The 22,738-nt window shown below is 37.3% G+C and overlaps 1 protein-coding gene across 1 annotated transcript in view; it reads left to right on the forward strand.

Annotated features, from left to right (window-relative positions):
• The window catches only part of LOC123527591 (glutathione S-transferase 1-like), a 76,572-nt gene that overhangs the window by 39,408 nt on the left and 14,426 nt on the right, over window positions 1-22,738 (forward strand). The window contains exons 2-3 of the mRNA XM_045307165.2: window positions 9,463-9,549; window positions 18,055-18,170. Of these exons, the coding sequence (XP_045163100.2) occupies window positions 9,463-9,549; window positions 18,055-18,170 (203 nt within the window). The remainder of the gene's footprint in view (window positions 1-9,462; window positions 9,550-18,054; window positions 18,171-22,738) is intronic.

The raw sequence follows: 22,738 nt of genomic DNA on the forward strand, positions 1-22,738 counted from the left end.
ACTGAATCTGTTATAACATCAGGCATTCGAAGTTCGTCATCTGACTGATTCCGTAATAACATAAGATACTGAAAGTTCGTCTTCTGACTGATTCTGTAATAACATCAGGTGTTGCATATTTCTCATTTGGCTCATACCGTTATAGCAACCGGTATTGCAAGTTCCTCATCTGCCTGATATTGTTATAAAATCAGATATTGCAGGTTTCTCAATTGGATGATACAATTATAACAACAGGCTCTGCAAGTTCCTCATCTGGCTGATTCTGCAATAACATCAGGTATTGCAAGTTCCTCATCTGACTGATACTGTTATAACATCAGGTATTGCAAGTTCGTCATCTTGTTGATACTGTTATAACATCAGGTATTGCAAGTTCTTCATCTGACAGATTTTGTAATAACATCAGGTATTGGAAGTTCCTCATCTAGCTCATACTATTATAACATCAGGTACTGCAAGTTCTACATCTGACTGATACTGTTATAACATCAGGTACTGCAAGTTCCTCATCTCACTGATTCTGTTATAATATCAGGTATTGCAAGTTCCTCAGCTGACTGATACTGTTATATCATCAGGTACTGCAAGTTCCTCATCTGACTGTTTTTTGTTTTAGCATCAAGTATTGCAAGTTCCTCATCTGACTGATACTGTTATTGCATCAGGTATTGCAAGTTCCTCATCTGACTGATACTGTTATAACATCAGGCATTCGAAGTTCGTCATCTGACTGATTCCGTAATAACATAAGGTACTGCAAGTTCGTCTTCTGACTGATTCTGTAATAACATCAGGTATTGCATGTTTTTCATGTGGCTCATACTGTTATAACAACCGGTATTGCAAGTTCCTCAGCTGACTGATACTGTTATATCATCAGGTACTGCAAGTTCCTCATCTGACTGTTTTTTGTTTTAACATCAAGTATTGCAAGTTCCTCATCTGACTGATACTGTTATAACATCAGGTATTGCAAGTTCCTCATCTGATTCTTACTGTTATAACATCAAGTATTGAAATTTCGTTATCTGACTGATTCTGTAATAACATAAGAAACTGCAAGTTCCTCATCTGATTGTTACTGTTATAACATCAGGTATTGAAAGTTCGTTATCTGACTGATTCTGTAATAACATAAGAAACTGCAAGTTCCTCTTCTGTCTGATTCTGTTATAACATCAGGTATTGCATGTTTTTCATCTGCCTGATACTGTTATTACATCAGGTACAGTAATTTCCTTATCTCACGGATTCTGTTATAACACCAGGTGTTGCAAGTTCCTCATCTGGCTGATTCTGTAATAACATCAGGGACTGTAATAATTTCATCTGACTGCTTCTGTTATAACATCAGATGTTACATATTCCTCATCTGGCTGATTATCACATCAGGTACTGTAAGCTCCTCATCTGACTGATACTGTAATAACATCGTGTACTGCAATTCCCTCCTCTGACTGATTCTGTTATAACATCAGTTATTGCAAGTTTCTCATCTGACTAATTCTGCAATAATATCAGGTGTTGCAAGTCCCTTATCTGACTGATTCTTAAATAATATCAGGTATTGCAAGCTCCTCATCTGGTTGATACTGTTATAACATCAGATACTGCAATTTCCTCATCTGACTGATTCTGTAATAATATCAGGTACTGCAAGTTCACATCTGACTGATTCTGTAACAACATGTGGAATTGCAAGTTCCTCATCCGACTTATTCTGCAATAAAACCAGGTACTGCAAGTTTCGTATCTGGCTGATACTTTTATAACATCAGGTACTGCAAGTTCCTTATCTTGCTGATGCTGTTATAACATCAGGTACTGCAAGTTCCTCATCTGGCTGATGCTGTTATAACATCAGGTACTGCAAGTTCCTCATCTGACTGATTCTGTTATAATATCAGGTACTGCAAGATCCTCATCTGGCTGATGCTGTTATAACATCAGATACTGCAACTTCCTCATCTGACTTATTCTGTTATTACATCAGGTAATGCTAGTTCCTCATCTGACTGATTCGGTTATAACATCAGGTGTTGCAAGTTCTTCATCTAACTGATACTGTTATAACATCAGGTATTGCAAGTTCGTCATCTGACTGATTCTGTAACAGCATAAGGTACTGCAAGTTCCTCTTCTGACTGATTCTGCAATAATATCAGGTATTGCAAGTTCCTTATCAGACTGATTCTGAAATAATATCAGGTACTGCAAGTTCCTCATCTGGCTGATGCTATATAATCAGGTGCCACAAGTTCCTCATCTGACTGATTCTGTTATAACATCAGGTATTGAAAGTTCCTCATCTGACTGATACTGTTATAACATCAGTTATTGCAAGTTTCTCATCTGACTAATTCTGCAATAATATCAGGTATTGCAAGTTCCTTATCAGACTGATTCTGAAATAATATCAGGTACTGCAAGTTCCTCATCTGGCTGATGCTGTTATATAATCAGGTGCCACAAGTTCCTCATCTGACTGATTCTGTTATAACATCAGGTATTGAAAGTTCCTCATCTGACTGATACTGTTATAACATCAGGTAGTGCAAGTTCCTCATCTGACTAATTCTGTTATTACATCAGGCATTGCAATTTCCTCATCTGACTGATGCCGTTATAACATCAGGTACTGCAAGTTCCTCATCTGACTGACTTTGTAATGACATCAGGTATTGCAAATTCCTCATCTGGTTAATACTGCTATTACATCAGGCACTGCAAGTTCCTCATCTGGCTGAATCTTTAATTACATCAAGTATTGCAAGTACCTCATCTGGATGATACTGCTATAACATCAGGTACTGCAAGTTCCTAATCTGGCCGATGCTGTTATGTCATCAGATACTACAAGTCCCTCATCTTACCGATTCTGTTATAACATCAGGTATTGCAATTTCCCCATCTTTCTGATGCTGTTATAACATCAGGTACTGCAAGTTATTCATCTGACTGATTCTGTTATAGCTTCAGGTATTGCAAATTCCTCATCTGACTGATACTGTTATTACATCAGGTACTGCTTTTTCCTCGTCTGACTGATTCTGGAAGTTACATACCACCAATTGTTTTCCTATAGACTTACGTTGTAACATTATGGCGTGTACGGCCTTTCATACATCGAAACATGTATATCTCATTGCAAGTTTTTCAAGAACTATCTTAGTTCTACCAAAATATCGGACGAAAAACATATGAATATGATACTTTATTTTAGTAATTTCGTGTGAATGAGATGAACCTCTGTTTACATCATTGACATGGCGGGAGAAATTCGTTTGATAAAACTTTTTTCAAGACACATAAAATGTAGCAAATTTTGTCAAAATGTATAATAAAATACTGTAAATGCAGTGAAAATATATCAATTTTTAAAAAATAATCACTTCCTGGGTTTGTTTAAATGACTGACCAATCAGAAAGCACAGACGTTATCTTATTCCCAGGTATACACTTACCTCATTCCCAGTAAGTTCCCTGTACTTTTTTTTTAATTGGTGGTCTCTGACCTGGAATAACATCAGGTATTGCAGGTTCCTCATCCGACTGATTCTGTAATAACATCAGTTATTGCAAGCTCCTCTTCTGACTGATTCTGTAATAATATCAGTTACTGCAAGTTCCCCATCTGGCTGATACTGTTATAACATCAGGTACTGCAAGTTCCTCATCTGACTAATTCTGTAATAACATCAGATATTGCAAGCTCCTCATCTGACTAACTAATTCTGTAATAACATGAGGTATTGCAACCTCCTCAACTAGCTGAAACTGTAATAACGTATGATATTGCACGTTCCTAAACTAGCTGAATATGTGATAATATATGATACTGAAAGTTCCTGTGTGATTCTGTAATAACATCAGGCACTGCAATTTCCTCAACTGACTAAATCTGTAATAACATCAGGTACTGCAAGTTCCTCAGCTGACTGAGTCTGTAATATTATCAGGTCCTTTTTCAAGTTCCTCAAATGAGTGTATGTGTAATATCATCAGGTACTGCAAGTTCCTTATCTGGCTGATGCCGTTATAACATCATGTACTGCAAGTTCCTCATCTCACTGACTTTGTAATGACATCAGGTATTGCAAGTTCCTCATCTGGCTAATACTGCTATCACATCAGGTACTGCAAGTTCCTCATCTGGCTGAATCTGTAATTACATCAAGTATTGCAAGTTCCTCATCTGGTTGATACTGCTATAACATCAGGTACTGCAAGTTCCTAATCTGGCTGATGCTGTTATATCATCAGGTACTACAAGTCCCTCATCTGACCGATTCTGTTGTAACATAAGGTATTGCAATTTCCTCATCTGTCTGATGTTGTTATAACATCAGGTACTGCAAGTTCTTCATCTGACTGATTCTGTTATAGTATCAGGTATTGCAAATTCCTCATCTGACTGATACTGTTATTACATCAGGTACTGCATGTTCCTCATCTGCCTGATTCTGTAATAACATCAGTTATTGCAAGCTCCTCTTCTGACTGATTCTGTAATAATATCAGTTACTGCAAGTTCCTCATCTGACTGATACTGTTATTACATCAGGTACTGCATGTTCCTCATCTGCCTGATTCTGTAATAACATCAGTTATTGCAAGCTCCTCTTCTGACTGATTCTGTAATAATATCAGTTACTGCAAGTTCCTCATCTGACTGATACTGTGTTTACATCAGGTACTGCATGTTCCTCATCTGCCCGATTCTGGAATAACATCAGGTATTGCATGTTCCTCATCTGACTGGTTATGTTATAACATCAGATATTGCAAGCTCCTCATCTGACTAACTAATTCTGTATTTACATGAGGTATTGCAACCTCCTCAACTAGCTGAAACTGTAATAACGTATGATATTGCACGTTCCTAAACCAGCTGAATCTGTGATAATATATGATACTGAAAGTTCCTGGGTGATTCTGTAATAACATCAGGCACTGCAATTTCCTCAACTGACTAAATCTGTAATAACATCAGGTACTGCAAGTTCCTCAGCTGACTGAATCTGTAATATTATCAGGTCCTTCAAGTTCCTCAACTGAGCGTATCTGTAATAACATCAGGTACTGCAAGTTCCTCAACTGACTTATTCTGTAATAACATCAACTCCAACAAGTTCCTCAACTGACTGAATCTGCAATAACATCAGGTCCTGCAAGTTTCTCAACTGACTGAATCTGTAATAATATCAGACACTGCAAGTTCCCACACAGACTGTATCTGTAATAACCTCAGGTACTGCAAATTTCCACACTGACTGTATCTGTAATAACATCAGGTACTGAAAGTTCCTCAACTGACTGAATATGTAATATTATCAGGTCCTTCAAGTTCCTCAACTGAGCGTATCTGTAATAACATCAGGTACTGCAAGTTCCTCAACTGACTTATTCTGTAATAACATCAAGTCCAACAAGTTCCTCAACTGATTGAATCTGTAATAACATCAGGTCCTGTAAGTTTCTCATCTGGCTGAATCTGTAATGAAATCCGCTACTGAAAGGTCCTCATTTGGCTGAATCTGTGGTTACATAATATGAGGCCCTGCAAATTATGCAACTGACCGAATCTGTATATAACATCAAGTACTGAAAGTTCCTCGACACGCTGATTCTGTAATAACATAAGGCACTGCAAGTTTCTCAAATTACTGTATCCGTAAGTTCATCAACTGGGTTATTCTGTAATAACATCAGGTACAGCATGTTCCTCAACTGTATCTGTAATAATATCAGGTACTGCAAGTTCATCAACTGGCTGAATCTGCAATAAAATAGAATCATGTTCTGCAACTTCCTCATCTGACTGTATCTGTTATTATATCAGGTACTGCAACTTCCTCAACTGGCTGAATCTGAAATGAAATAGCATTAGAAACTGCAATTTACTCAAAGAAAGTTAACTTGAGTGCCTGTGACCTTGACCTTTGCACATGACACAATGTCTTGTAATGGTAAATATTTATGCCAAGCTATTTTAATATACACCAATGCATAAAATGGTAACACCAGAAAAAATACCAAAAGAGTTCTATCTCCAAAGGTGACCTTGACCTTGGAGCTAAGGGTCTGGGTCTTGCACATGATACATTAACTCATTATGGGGAATATTTGTGCCAAGTAATTTTAAAATCCCTGAATGGCAGAGTTATGGGCCAGGCAAGAAACAGACCATGTTAACATTTGACTTCTAAATGTGACCTTGACCTTGGAGCTAGGGGTTTGGGTCTTGTGCATGACACATCAACTTATTATTGGGAACGTTTGTGCCAGGTAATTTTAAAATCCCTTGATGAATGGCAGAGTTATGGACCGGACAAGAAACAAACCATGTTAACCTTTAACCTCTAAGTGTGACCTTGGCATTAGAGCTAGGGGTCCGAGTCTTATGCATGACACATTGTCTTATTTTAGGGAACATTTGTGCCAAGTAATTTTAAAATCCCTTGATGAATGACAAGTTATGGACCCGACACAAAACAGACAATGTTAACCTTTGACCTCTAAGTGTGACCTTGACCTTAAAGCTAGGGGTCTGGGTCTTGCGCATGACACGTCGTCACATTATGGGAAATTTGTACCAAGTTATTTCAAAGTCCCTTCATGGATGGCAGAGTGATGGATCGGACATGAAGTGTGGCGGACGGACGAAAGGATGCAGCCTATTTCTATGTCCCCCTTTTTTCTTTGAAAAAGGCGGGGACAAACTACATAGATTTTTTTCCTCTGTGTGTCCCTCTTTCAAACTTAATAACGATATCTTATCTCGAGCGCATATCATCTTATCTCGAGCGTACGACATATTATGCTGGAGCGCATGACATCTTATCTCGGTCACATGTATGGTGGCTGATTTCTGCCATTTCGTGTGTTCGTGTAGGCGAGGCGAAATGTCGAATACACGAAAACACGAAAGGTCGAAAACTGTGAAAATTTTTATACCAGAACTGAAAGAGTAACATGTTTTATTACATATGAAACATTTTCTATCATAAATTGAGAAGAATTTTTGTATAAATGGTAAAACACATAGATAGCATTCAAAGTTCAGGTCGACGTAATGATATGCCCCGTAAGTCTGACAGAAGCTTAATGTATGTACAAATTTAATACTAGTGATAAAACATCTACACAATGACATCTTTTATGGAATATAAATCATTATCTTTCGTTTTAGGACAAATATTATTTTATAGATAGTAAAACACATTACTTAGATAGCATATTCATTTCAGCAGCATATGTGTAATTGTTATGCGCATGCCTACCGGAAGGCAAAATACCGAAAGGACGAAATTGCACATTTGTCGTGTGTTCGTGTCGGCGGGTCGAAGTAACGAAAGGTCGAAAACTGTTTATTTCTCGTGTGTTCGCCTAACGACTTTCGAGGCGAATACACGAAGACACGACAAAAGAAGGGCGACAACACCCGCCGACACGAAAAGTGATTAAAACAAAAGTTCGAGTGTTCGCCTCTGAAATTTCGTTATTTCGCCTTCAATGTTTCGTTACTCCGTGTATCCACCTCGAATGTCTAAAGGCGAACACACGACAAATAAGCAGTTTTAGACCTTTCGTGTTTTCGTGTATTCGACATTTCGACCCGCCGACACGAACAAATATGCATTATTTCGACCTTTCGTGTTTTCGTTACTTCGACATTTCGCCTCGCCGACACGAACACACGAAATATCAGAAACCAGCCATCATACACATGGGAACTTATTTCGAGCGTGCGACATATAATTTCGAGTGCTCAACATCTTATCTCGAGTGTACGGCATTTTATTTTGAGCGCACAACATCTTATTCCGATCGCATGACATCTTTTCTCAAATGCACAACATATTATACCAAAACCAATAGTACATCTTTTCTACATCAGCTTGTTGTCATCTTCTTATGTAGTCAGGCACAACATACTTTAGCAAGAGAGCCACCTGCGGGTCCCATCGCTCGTCTGTACTGGAGTTAAAAGAGTTATGAATCTTAGTCTTCTTACTCATCTAAATTGATGACAAAATGTATGAAGTTTCAAAGCGATAGTAAGTACAATGTATTCAAGAAAAAATAAACTTAAACAAAAAACAACAAAGAAATACTGATTTTCTAAGTTCAAAAGACCCATAATTCTGACAAAATGCAAGAGAGAGTTATTGTTCTTGACCTACTTGCAAATCTAATGATAATGTACAAGTGTACAAAGTTTCAAAGCTCTTACAGAATTCAAAAAAGTGAACCTAAATTATTTCAAATACATAAAGGGACATCATTCGGACAAAATGCATATAATACGTATGGCTCTTGACCTACATACTCACCTAATGACGATAGATCCGTATGCAAAGTTTCAAAGCTAGTGTTCGTATAGTATTCAAGTAAAGCGAACTTAAACAAAAAAATTAACCGAACAATTCATATTTTTCTGACAAAATGCAGGTAAGAGTTATGGTTTTTGTTCTACTTACTCATCCTTTTATGACAAATTTTCAAATCTGTAGCTTTTACAGATTTAGGGGAAAAGTGGACGTAAACAAAAAAAATTACAAAAAAATTTCAAATTTTCTGTGTACAAAAAGGGGCCATAATTCTGACAAAATGCTTATCACAGTTATGGTTTTTGGCCTACATAGTCATCTAATTAGGACTGACAAGTAAGCAAAGTTTCAAAGCTGTATCTCTTAAAGGTTTTGCGAAAAGGTGGACCTCAACAAAAATTTTAACCAACGCCGACAATACCTCGTAGAATTTAAAGATAAGACGAGCTGAAAAGTCTACATTTCTTGTGCACAAATAAGGTCGGCGGTAAAAAAAAGGTTTAGCCGGGTAATTCGAGCTAAACTGTTCTTTGACCATAACATTGTCACGGTTCAAGCTATTGCAATGATGTTAAGAGAGCTGTTCGTGTGAAAACATCATAACTGCTTTTATTATATACCTATATAAATTCTGTAAAAAATCGGCTTGTATTTCACAATTAAATATGAACAAGCAGAAAAAATCCGTATTGTACCTTTTAAATTCCGTATTGTACCTTCCGTATTGTATGCTGTCGGACTACTTTCATTAATATGCATGACCTGACATAGTTCTATAAATAGCGCACAGAAAATCTTCACTTAGTTCCATTTTAATCTCGATAAACATTGAAGATTTCGTTTAATAACAAAATAACAAACAAAAAGGTATAGGTATATAATAAAAGGGTCATTATAACAGTAGCTGGGCCTGGGACTTTGTGTTCGGCTCTCGTGGATTTGCAAGGCTGGATCACACTCGGCGCTTGCGCGCCTCCTAAGTTCCGATCTGGCAAAAGTCCACTCGAGCCGAATGCAGCATCCCAGATCGAGCTACTGTTACAATAACCCTGTTGTGTTTGTCCTGATTGGTTCATTTGATATTGTATGTAATTATAATGCAGTGTATATGTATTTGTACTTGCAGGTATGACATTACCGGCATTAGAAGTAGATGGCGAGGGGCCTTTTTGTCAGCGTGGTGCCATTGCGCGTTATGTCGCTAGACAAACTGGTACGTACAGTGAATCATATACATATATATGTTTTTATATACGTATATCTGCATTACATGATTTTAGCTGGCCCGGGGAGCCGTTGATAATATTAGTGCTTTGTAGGACCACATTCGTAACAGATCGCATTTGTAACAGATTTCGTACGTATGCGATCGCATTCGTAACAGGTAAAATGTGTTACGAATGTGTTTGTCCAACATGGGGGTTGACACGAGAAGCACATATGTATCATGTTGAGTTTTATACTGCAAATGTCCAGTTGGTTGTCATCGCAACATCATTAAATGACTGCCACAAGCACCATCACAGGTTAGCGTCGTCGTCGTCGTCGTCGTCGTCGTCGACGTCAAAAACGTCATAAAATTATTTGAGCCGCATCACGAGAAAATGGGCCTTCGAAAATCTTCGAGGCTTTGCAACCAGTTTGGTCCAGATCCCGCTGTGCATCCGCGCAGTCTGATCATAGCCCACACCGTTCGCTGTTATTTCAAAGAAGGCTTATTCTACCTGAATATGAAGTTTTCTGACCCTGATTCAGATGCATAAATGCCAGGTCAGCCTTAATATAGAGTTTCCGGAAATTCACAAAAATGTCTGAATGCCAATTTTTCCGTGACTTGGCTCAATTTCTTTTATCATTTCTGCATCCACTGCCACTACCACTATAATAGCTACTTCTACTGTTACCTCGACTAGCTGAAATGTAGACCCACATGCTCAGGTCACTGCTTCGAACCCGGTGGCGACATACATTAGGCCTTCGTGTATTATAATCCCGCCGTGAAATAGCGGAGCTTGTGCGTTCGTGCAGTTATATATAGGTTCTTGTCCTTGGTATAACTTGCCCATGTATTGTCAGATTTTCAAATTATTTGGTACAAATGATCAGCACGGATAGAAGATTTGGTGCGATCATGATCCATGTTGCTATATCCAAGATCATGGTTACAGCTTTGAACTTATATTTGTTTTGTTTTTTGCTGTAATATATACGTTTGTGTCCTGATCATAACTCGCGCTTTAGTCAGATTTCTCTCGGCGATATATGACCGGTTTGTGTCGGTTCGCCGTAAAACCCAACTCACTTAGTCAGATTTCCAAATACCTTGGTACAAATAACCACCATTTATTGACAATCTGTAGTGATCATATTACACCTATTACTGCAAACGACTCAAATTTTGGCACCCTGTAGAATGGTTTTGATGAATATTATGTTTGTTTGTTGGATTCAGAGCGCCTGTTTTCAATCAGTATTTAGGTAATACAGTTTAGGGCAGTTAATCTTACCATTGATTCTACAACGGATCTGTCCAAGATAATTATGATGATTATGATGATGATGATGATGGTGATGATGATAAAAATGTCAAAAATATCAAAATCAGTGCAACAGTATATTTATGTTAGTAACAGACAACTTCCCAGCTTGAAACAGCAACGATAGGCGAAAATGGCAAACAGATACGTGTAGTTATCACCCGGTCTCAAACGTGTCTGCATTCGTAAAATGTGGTCTCTATCGCGTTCACAAGGCTAAAATCAGTAATTATTGCCATCTCTGGGCCAATAACTCCAAGACGAATAAGGTGGTATGGCTGTTTTTTTTTTTAAAGGAACCGAGATATCATAGATATATACACGTTCTTTGCAAGTTTTGTCAAAATCAAATAATAAATGTTGTCTCTATCGTATTCACAAGAAAAATGTGAATGGACGGACGGTCGTACGACGGGCGACATACAAAGGATGATCACAATAGCTCACTTTGTCACTTCGTATAAGTGAGCTAAAACATGTTACAAATGTGTTTCAGATGTAAAAGTGCACTTTTTTGTTCATTTTTCCGATTAGAAATGACATGTGACAAATGTGATCAGATGTCACATCAAAAAAAGGCATCGATCACATTTGTCTCAAAAAATGTTACAAATGCGCTTGACTTCTGTTACATATGCGATCTCATTTGTAACGCCTGTTATATATGCGATCTGTTACGTATGTGGTCCTACAGTGCTTTGTCAGAAGAAATCATACCTAATACCTATGCATTAAAAATTCCACTTAATTTGCGCTAATTAGCGTTCTTATCAACGTGTCATTTTGCAGGTAGAAAAAAAACGTTAGAAATTGTCGGACTGGATTCCCAGGGTAGATTTTAGCTTGTTAGGGCATACCCAATTCTAATTCCAGCCTGATGACCAATCGGACCAATATTTTTCTGTTTTATCGTAATGTATTTTGATAATTTCACATGCATGTACCATTTAAAATCAAATTCTTATCAAAGTAGCCCATATCCACCCTCATCTGGCCAGATTTCATTTTTCCAAATGTTCCCTTATATGTTACAACACATATAATAGTTGTTCTTTATTCTGTATAAAATGGACATAGTTCCAATGGCTGCAGCACATATTAGGACCTATTTGAAACGTCTGTAATTTATATTTTCTTGAAGAATATTGTCAGTGCTGAATAAAAATCAAAAGAAACGTGGGGTCATGTTTGATGCAAGAAAACTATTTTCAATCAAACACACAAACTGCAAAATCAGCTGAAAAATTAGACCCCAAACTGCAGTGGTGGTGTATGATCTAAGTATCCGTGATAAATTCTGTAATGTTATTATGAAAACGCTACCTACATGTCAACATAGATCTGTCATGTGATTTCAGCAAAACAATTGCAAAGAAAATAAGAAAAAAAGCTCTGTTACGACCGAGTTTTGGTAGCGACAAAATGCGTTGCAAGGGTACATATGATGACTGTTTTAAGGATCATGGAATGGAATTGGTTGTTTTTTCTATATCAGGGCCTGCGCTCATTTTTACATTACGCACAAGAGAGAGAGTCTCTCCTATAAATATGGTGTGTGAGGGGGTTCGGAGTTCCCCTCCCGAGATATAGTTTTCGTATAAAAACAACCAAAATTTATAGATTTCTGAGCGTGGGAAAGGGGCCTCAAACGACACTTCCTATGCAATAACAATGTAGAGTTTTGTTGTTTTAATGTACTAGTGTCGTCGGAGGGATAGTCCGACGAGATTTTTTAAAGCACGAAAATGTTGAATTCTGTAAAATGAAGTATAAATGTGAGGTTGGCACGTGAGCCCTCCACCTAGATAATTTTTTTAATCTCCCACTTAAACATAATTGGTGAATTCTGTTCGTGTTTGGGGGGACTTAGATAAATATTTCCAGCAAAAATAAAGGTGAGGGGTCTTGAGAGTCCACCACAGATATCTTTGAAACACAACGTAAAAGAAGGATAAAGTGAGGGCGCGGGCTTACTCGAATAATTTGCCAAAAACTAAATTCTCCGTCGTTAGATTTAGATTTTTATTTTGGTGTATATATGCGAGTGGTATTGTGGGGTCCTCCCCAGACAACGCACGGAAATGGTGAGTTCTGTGTGTTTAGATGGGTAAGAAATATATCATTTACTCAGGAATGAAGCTTCCTCTGTAATAAGGTACACAATGTCATGTATCTTATTATTTATCTACATATATAAATGCGAATGATTTTCTCTAAATGTTTAACGCAGATTTTGGCTTTTTTCTTCATTTGTATACGACGTATTATGAGAGCACTTTCGAAGGGCGGGCGGCGGGCGGGCGGCTCCAAAAGTTGTTCGCTATCTAACTTGAGCAGTTCATATCCAATGTTCACCAAACTTGGTCAGAATGTTAACATCTCGGGCAAGATCGTTAAACAGCCGGATCGTCCCAGTAGTTCTGGAATTACGCCTCTTTAATTCAGTGCTCAAAATTGCAAGTATTGACAGCGTCCGCTCTTTACCTTGAGCACTTCTTTTCCAGTATCCAACAAACTTGGTCAGTATGCTGATTTGCATTATATCTCGGTCAAAATCGATAACAAGCCAGATCATCTCAGTAGCTCTGGAGTTATGCCCCTCGAATAAGTCAAAATTGGGAATGTTGACAGTTTCCGCTCTCTTACCTGAGCAGTTTTTTTTTGTCCAATGTTCACCAAACTTGGTCAGAATATTTATGAGCATAATATCTCGCGCAAGTTTGATAACCAGCAGCAAAATTACTCTCCTCTTGCTTTGGGATAGTTTTAATGTGTATTTGTGATTCTTCTCGCATTACGGGCGTATTCTGTGACAGTTTCGCACTCTTTTTTGAGTCTGAAAATTGACAAGCCTGTTTCCCTAAGTAAACTTAAGACAAAAAGTTGTTCCTTTTAAGTAGATTTAAGTAAACTATTCGGTCATTCCAAGTATCAGATAATAGCACTGTCAAAAAGAAATAACTGAACATATCTGTATTTGAAAGTTACAGGATATTAAAAAATGCGATTCAAAAAATCTAAACTTCGGAGAGAACTTAGGATGAAACAAGACTTTGTGAAAATAACCCAGAGCGATTATTATTAATACCGTTTTGCGATGGATGTGTACATATCCAACGCATTTTGGTAGTTAATTTTTGTAAACTACCAAATTGCATTGAGTGTAACGCATCAAAACTCGGCCGAATTTTGGTAGTGACACCAAAATGCGTTGCTACCATTTTGAGATGCAACAAAGCGCTCTATAATATGGTGGCTGATTTCTGCCATTTCGTGTTTTCGTGTTGGCGGGGCGAAAACCCTACAACACGAAAACACGACAAATTTTACAAGAAAAACACGACATTTAGAGGGCACCGACACGACATATTTATTTGTCGAGTTTTCGTGTTGGCGGGTATGAATATGGCGTGTTGGCGCCCTTTATTTATCGTGCTGTCGTGTTTTCGTGCTTTTGACCCGCCGACACGAAAACACGAAAACTCGGCAAATCAGGTATTTGTCGCGTTTTCGTGTTTTCGCCCTGCCAACACGAAAACACGACAAATACCTTATTTGTCGAGTTTTCGTGTTTTCGCCCCTCCAACACGACAACATGAAAACTCGAAAACACAACAAATATCTTATTTATCGAGTTTTCGTGTTTTCGCTTTGTTATCTTCCGTTAGACATGCGCACATCAATTACTGAACTGAACACAACGTAACTGCATGCTAGAAAGCTTAAGAATAAAAACTGACTTAATATGTTCTATGTAAATTTCGACCGAATACCATTTTGTTTCATTAAAAGATATCGAAAGACGAAGATCGAATATCAAAACAATATTTTCTCACAATTTAGACCCAAAAATGCACTAGAGGCCACCATTGCATACCTATATTTCAAAAATGTCCGTGGGAATACCATCTGACCCCCCTCACGTACCTCAAATTTTGGACGAAAATGCAGCAGGGACCACCATTTCATACCTATATTTAAAAAATGACAAGGTAGAGACCCTGTGATTCCACTGTCAGGAAGGGGTTAACCCCCGTACCTCAAAATTTGGACTCAAAAAATGCAGCAGAGGCTACCATTTTATTCATATATTTCAAACATTTCCAGGCGGACACGCCCTGGGTTACCCCTTTCCGTACCTAACCCCACTCGGCTCGCCGATGTCGTCTTCATTCTTTAACTGTTGCCGCTCACCGCACCCCAATGAAATACTATCTGGAGACGGGTCTGTTATACATACACTTTGTATTCTTAAAACGATAACTGACATCTGACATATTATTGTATTGTTTTATAATCTCAGATCTCGTAATGCAGCTTTAGTGAATATAAATAGATTCTGAATTAACGGTTCGTTCGAATAGAAAGATAAATGCTTCTAAAACCCTTTGCCACTGGTTTCAGAATAACTCTACGTTTTATAAGAGATGCCTGAAAAGTATTTGTCGTGTTTTCGTGTTGTCGTGTTTTCGCCCCGCTGACACGAAAACACGAAAAGTCAACAAATAACTGACTTGTCGGCACGAAAACTCGTCAAGTAATGTATTTGTCGTGTTTTCGTGTTGGCGTGGAGAAAACACGAAAACTCGACAAATAAGGTATGTGTCGTGATTTCCTATCGGCGGGGCGAAAACACGACAAATAAAGGGCACCAACACAACATATTTATTCCCGCCAACACGAAAACTCGACATAAACATCGAGTTTTTGCGTTTTCACCCCGCCGGCACGACAACACGAAAACTCGACAAATTAGGTTTTTGTCAAGTTTTCGTGTGGTCGTGCTTTCGCCCGCCAACACGCCAACACAAAATGGCAGAAATCAGCCACCATACTACAGAGCAAAAAAAAATCTGTGGACTATTTGAATCCGCCATTATGGGACTACCTTTTTTTCGCGCCATTTTCCTATTTAGTGTCTGTATGCCTATAGATACTGAACAAGTGGTAGTTTCTCTTCCGTTGTGTGCCGGTCACATTCTTTCAATATTTCTTATCTCAGAGAAACAATGCGTAATTTATAGATTCATCAACGTTACAGAAAAAAAATGGATGAACTTCCATAATGAACTTCCGGTTGATTAGCTGATGTCAAAATGTATGACAGTCGTTGTTTAACTACATGTGAATTAAATAAACAATACAATATGATTACTTGCGGCCAGAAGTTATACAGACCAGAAATTGTTGTGACCGCTCAGCCTAAAAAGTAACATAAATATTATGGGTGAATAGCGTGCTTTTTAATATACCATTACGCTTTAATGTAGGAAATATTACTCCATTCTACATGTTTTACAAGTATATCATAAAGAGGAAAAACAATTGAAAATTATCTATGCCAGCTATATTGCAAAAAACTACGTTCCATAAATGCGATAAGCCAATCGCATCTCGGTAAAATGTGCTATACTACTTGTTGCTTTCCGTAACCAATGTATGACTTCAAATTCATAAACATTTCTAGGATGAATTTCATTCATCATTTCGAGTTTTATTTATAACAGTGAATATTTAGCATTCTGTATTTGTTTGTTTACATTTCGCCTAACAAGTGCACACTGCTGTGACGTCTTGACCGGATGTTCATTAGAGAAGTTCACGCAAGTAAAATTTATCGTAATGTTGACGAAAACATAAATATGTGGAGTATTGTATCTCTGCAAAATGAAATACAATGTGACTAGAGTACGACTGAAGATAAATTACAGCTCGTTCCGTACATTTGGTACCCATTCATCGAACTGTGCGTTTTAGGTGAGAAATATACCATTAAAATGGGTTAGTGCATTTTCCCGTTCATGACCATGGTTCTTATAGTATTCCTAGGGGTAGGGTATAACATGTACAGTGACAGTTTCTTTCTGGTCTGGTGCCAGTGCACCGGACAGAAAACAATTTTAAAAGTTTAATGTAAAGAGTTTGTTCATGGATCGCCAAATTAACTGGCACAACTATGAACCAGAATGAGTCCACGTATGGCACACAAGATGTCAGTACAAAGTCAAGATCTTACGGTAAGGTCAAGGGTTTGACAGGAAGTGTTTCGTGTCTGCTCTATATCTTATTACTCCCTACATGTTTTTAAATAACTTGATTAAATGCTTAAAATAACCCGGAACAAATGTTTGCCATAATAAAACGACCCGTGAAATGCAAGTTTCGGTGGTACCGGCTGATGTTAATGTTTACGATCGTATCGAAAGTATCTAAATCCATTTAAACAAATATCTTAGCAAGGATATATATAACAAAATAAACAGCGTCCGTGCAAATTTTCATATATAAAGTATCTATTCACTGTAAATGTAGGTGTAAGATAAAGTTCCTGGTCATAAATTGAGCTCAAATGTTAAATCTGTCCGTGATATTTAGTGCCCGGAGCAACAACCACTGTAAAGTATTGACCTTAAACTTGGGATGTTGGTAGGCGGTGATAAGACGATGTGCAGAGTGCCTAATTCAGGGTGGTAGGGCAAAGGTCAAGGTAACAGCAAGGTCAAATTTGCCCATCATATTTTGTGTCCAAAGCATAACTTAATTTTGGAAAAGGTATTGACTTGAAACTTGGAATATATGCACTGGCGATGAGACGATTTGCTGACTGCAACAATATACGTTACAATCCCCATCCCCATTAACCCATTACCCCTCCAAATATTCTGTGACCACACACACACACACACACACACACACGCACGTGACTATTCAGGCTGCATAAGGTTTTAGAACAGTTCGCAAATATTACACTACTCATTTTACCCAACTGACTTATGGGTCTTCGTAACCGAGCGTTTAAGGCCGCTGATTTTATTTGCCCAAAACCGCTGTGGGTTCGAAACATCGCTTGGGGTGTAGAATTCTTCACGCGAAGAGCTAATTAGCTGGATATCGGAAGATCGGTGGTTCTACCGAGGCGCCCGCTTGTGCCTGAAATAATGCACGGATCGAGGGACACGTGGGGTCTTACACCATGAGAAGCTGGTAAATTTACATAAGACGTATATGTACATGTATATTTATGTCGGTGTGACAACAAGAAACAAAAAACCCACTGATTTATGGTATGTACAGAATGTTTGTAGTAGGCAAGTGAATAGGCGACTGCAAATTGACCTGTGATCTCATTGTCGGCAATGGGAGAACATTTATTATTCTAACGGAACATATTTTTGTTTCAGGTTTGTTAAGCGGAAACGATCTAGACGATCTTCGTATAAATGAGGTCATGGAAATGTCCACCGAGATGCATAAAAGAGTATTCCAGATGGCTGGTATTATAGACGTGGACAAAAAGGTTATTTAATTTTATAATAGAGTTAATGCAAGAGTATGTCAGTGAAATAAAGTACAGAAATACCGGGCAAAGTAATGTTCTTATGCAGATTGCGGCGGTCAAATCAGAAACAGTCATATAAGGACAAAATTCCTTTGTTACTCTACGCCTTGGTTTCAGCAATATCTCCGCAATATTGATATTCAGTGCGTGAATGAAATAGTTTGCATATGTAAATTAGCATAGACATAGATTATATCAATAATCATATGCCATGCAATCAAACACAAAAGAACTAAATGCTATTCCCTTAATTCAACTTCGTCACATAACTATATGAAATTAAAACACAACACAACTTACATTTCAAATTCAGTTTGTAATTTGTAAGTAAAGCACTTGGGTTACTGTATGAATACACATGGCTGATAAATCATGTTAAGTAAAACATCGATATTTATCATCATGAAATTAATAATCAAGGTTCACATCATCAGCATAATACATTTACAATCATGATTCGCATTCTACCAGCTATGTCATACATGAATACTACTGTATATTATTTACTCTCCATTTTTAATGTAAAAATTATCTATGTTAACCGGTCGGTTACCCAAAGCTGAATGACTTTACACAATACAGTCACCGCAAATATCGTGCAAACCGTTTCACGCTTCACGACGTACATTACATTTAAGTGAAAATAATTTCCTTCTAATTCGATCCTTAAACGAAGAAAATTATACTTTTCTCAATTCAGCTTCGTCACCTGACTTAAAACACAACACAACTTACATTTCAAATTCAGTTTGTAATTTGTAAGTATAGCACTTGGGTTACCGCATGAAATTAAAAAAACGGGGAAATCCAAACTAATTTATTACATTACAAATTCGTAAACCGAAAAAACGTTGGTAGAATGCGCAACTAAATATATATATTTATACATATAGCAATTTAGAAATCGCATATTGTTCTTTCACATTAAAAAAAAAAAATGTCAAACTTTTAAATCGAACTATTATTGATCAGCATGTATAGTTCTCATAATGAGAAAGTTCCACAATATTACAATCCCAACGAAAGGGACACAGATCATCGTTCTCTCAGATCGTCTTTTACATAACCGTCTTTTGCTCTATCACTACACCAGCGACCATGTCGCTTAAATAGTCTGTCTTTAATTCCACTATTAGCCGCAACTGTAGCGCCACCCGACCTCAAGGAATGTAAACAGTATTTCTTAATGTCTTTAACATGCGGCTTAAGCACTCTTAGTAATTCTTCACGTAAATCAGAGTATGACATTGCTTTGTTAATTTTTCTAACATCATACTTATTCTTGGAATGATTTAAATTACAAAACAAATAATCATCATCTTTCAACGTAGCCCTTGATATAAGTTTTTGAACATTCACAACTGGGCATAAACTAGTTCCTGTTTTTGCTATTGTTTTCCAAGAGCCATCCCTGTATCTGTCAGTTTTACTGCTTTCTACGAAAATGGTCACGAAAGATTGATAAAATTGAATATCAGAAACTTTTACATTGAGCAATTCTGAACTACGCATAAATTCAGAAAAAGCCACCAAGCATGCGCAAATAATTCTCTGGTTTTTCAAATTTCCCGTAGAATATAACTGATTATACATGCCTAATAACATCTCCATTGTTACAGGTTTCTTTTTAACGGTGGGCTTATCTAACAACCTTTTAGCCGCTTCTAGTATATTTATTACTAATTTTGAATCTGTTGGCGACTTACGATCACCTAAATCATGAAACCATTTTGCAGCGTAGAAAGCAGAAACCACAGGACTTGGTGTATTCGAAGTTTGTATTAATGATGCCAAATATATTGCAAAAGGAAATGCCGTAGCAGACAAAATGTCCCCACTCCCAAACCCATTACACTTTGCCCATCTTTCCCAACGAGGAAAACTGTTTCCATATTTACGACTTGTATTTTCCGCTTTTGACTTCCGTAACAGGTCCGGGTGTAGGTCCACCTTGCCTGCCATAACTTCAGGTAACTCGTTAATATCATCTTTATACGACTGCAAAAATAAACGTATAATGAAAAACGAGTTAATATAGCATAAAAAATGATTTCTATATCTGTATGATCATAACATTAAACTATGTAACATGTTAACAAAAAAAAATCTTGAATAAATTATTTATACACATTACAGATTTTTAAAGTAAATCTATGTAATTCCCCCATTGCATTTAATTTCTCTGGCAATGCTTCCTTACTTCTGGCAATGCTGCCCTATTTCCGACAATGCTGCCTTATTTTCCGGCAATTCTGCCTTATTTCCAACTTTATACTTCTGCAAAAATAAGTATAGCATGAAATATTATTTCTATATCTGTATGACTAAAATATTACTCTGCAACATAAAAACTTGCACCAATTATATAATTTACAAATTTTCATTTAATTTATCTGACAATGCTCCCATATTTCTTGCAATGCTACCTTTTTTCAAGCAATGTATTTTCCAACAAAATGTCCACTTAAAGTTTCATGAACAAAATTTGTTACAGCAGTATGCCGGATAAGGGAAATAACTCATCTTAATTATTCCGATCAGACTAATCAGTATTGATCTCCCTTACTAAAGTCTAGACGCAATGCAAACATTCGAAATGCAAATCTGTATTGCCAAATATGCCCTTTCCAGACTTACACCGAGTGTAAAATGCTTTGCATGTTAGCAGATCTATCCAGTCTACAACACTGGATATGAAATTACCGTTTGGACATAAAAGTGGCCAAAACACTGCTGATTTCCAGCAAGGGAGTACAATTACACTGTTTGCTCTGTCGGCTCTCATTTTATTCTGTAAATAATAGGAATGGGAGGAACAAATAGCCCAAAACTTTCAAAATTTCCCCAGTACTCTGTGAATGCATCAATTCCGGCTGATGACGGGTTCCAAAACCTAGAATAGAATTTAGATACTTTCTCATTATACTCTGACGCGAACCAGTCTACCTCAAACTAACCAAATCTTTCTTGCAATACATTAATATAACTTCAAACGAAATTCCCCAGTCATCGAAATCTACAATCTTCGACAAATAATCAGCCTTATCATTTTCGGACCGCGGAATCCACTCAAGTTCTAAAGAAATAGAGTTTCTCATACAAAATTGGAAAATCTTATAGGATATATCCTGTAAGTCTCGTACACAGCTTCAAGTTCCCTCCAAGTTGAGGACTTATTCGACTCTTCAACATCCCATGGACCATGAGAAACCCCAGTAACAGTTGAAATTTCATACCCTGCATAACCTGTTCGACTGGCGTCGAATATACAATTTTAGAGCACCTGTGCAGTTCAAATATTTTCCTGTTATTAATAATGCCAATATTGGCTTTCCAAAACATTAACTGTTCAACAGACTCCAAGGAAACGGAAATATAAGAGTCCCAATGTCGGGCTTAAGTATATCTGCACTTAAGTATCTGGTCGTAATCTGGGTCACGTGACCTAATACTATTGACATGGGTATCAACTGACCCACTATACTGACAAGTTTTCTAACGGAAACCCGTCTATGTAGTTTAAGCGCATCTAAAAGACAGTTTATTTTATCTTTTGCTTTTACTAATCTGCGTTCAGGAATGTCAATATTTCCTAAAATGGAATCTAATACAACTCCCAAATATTCTAGAATTTGTACAGGAACCCAGATCGATTTTTCTGCATTAGGTATAAACCCAGGCAGTAATAAATCTCCTTTAATATCACCAGATAGTTTGAGAGTGCTATCAAAATCTGCAGTGCACCCCAGCCCGTCATCTAAAAACATGGAAACAAGCTTGCCTTCGCCGCGCCATTTCTTTACAAGAGGCAAATATAACAAGCACTTTATAACCCAAAAGGTAACACTAAAAATTTAAAATAATTAAGTTTGCCATTATTTATTATTATTATTATACCAGATTTATATAGCGCCCTTTTCAAGATCAATTGCACGTTCAAAGGCGCTTTACATAGTTCAAATGCAGCCACACAGGGCGCATAATTCATCTTCTACTAGTCCACGAAATTCTGTATGTGGCTGATATCAAGAAGGTCTAATACGTATCAGTTGTTCCAGCTGATATATATCAATAAAATGGTATGCACTTTTAAGTCAAATTTCACTAAGAAAGAACCTTTCTGCAAAAATGAAAGGACAACTTTCAAATCCTCGTACTTAACAGATTGCATCCAAAGATGTTGATTGACGATACGTAAATCAAGTATGAGCCTTTTCTTACCAGAATTTTGAACGGAAACGGTCAAAGGATTTACAATAAATGGTATCTCCGTGCACTTTTTTTATCAAAGATCTAGATCTAGTAAATCCTGAATAGCCTCATTGACAAAGTCAGATTCTAACAAAGCAGATTTGTTATTTTTGCAAAAAGTGCGAGGCGGAGTTGTAATAAGTGGTAACTTATAATCATTATCTATAACATCTAAGATAAAATCACTTGCACCTTTGTTCCGCCAGAATTGTAGTTTCTCTTTTAATCTACCTTTTACTATAATTTGTTTTTGACCTTGTTCATATTCGTAAAAA

This window comes from Mercenaria mercenaria, chromosome 14 (assembly GCF_021730395.1).
Source record: "Mercenaria mercenaria strain notata chromosome 14, MADL_Memer_1, whole genome shotgun sequence".
Lineage (NCBI taxonomy): Eukaryota > Metazoa > Mollusca > Bivalvia > Venerida > Veneridae > Mercenaria > Mercenaria mercenaria.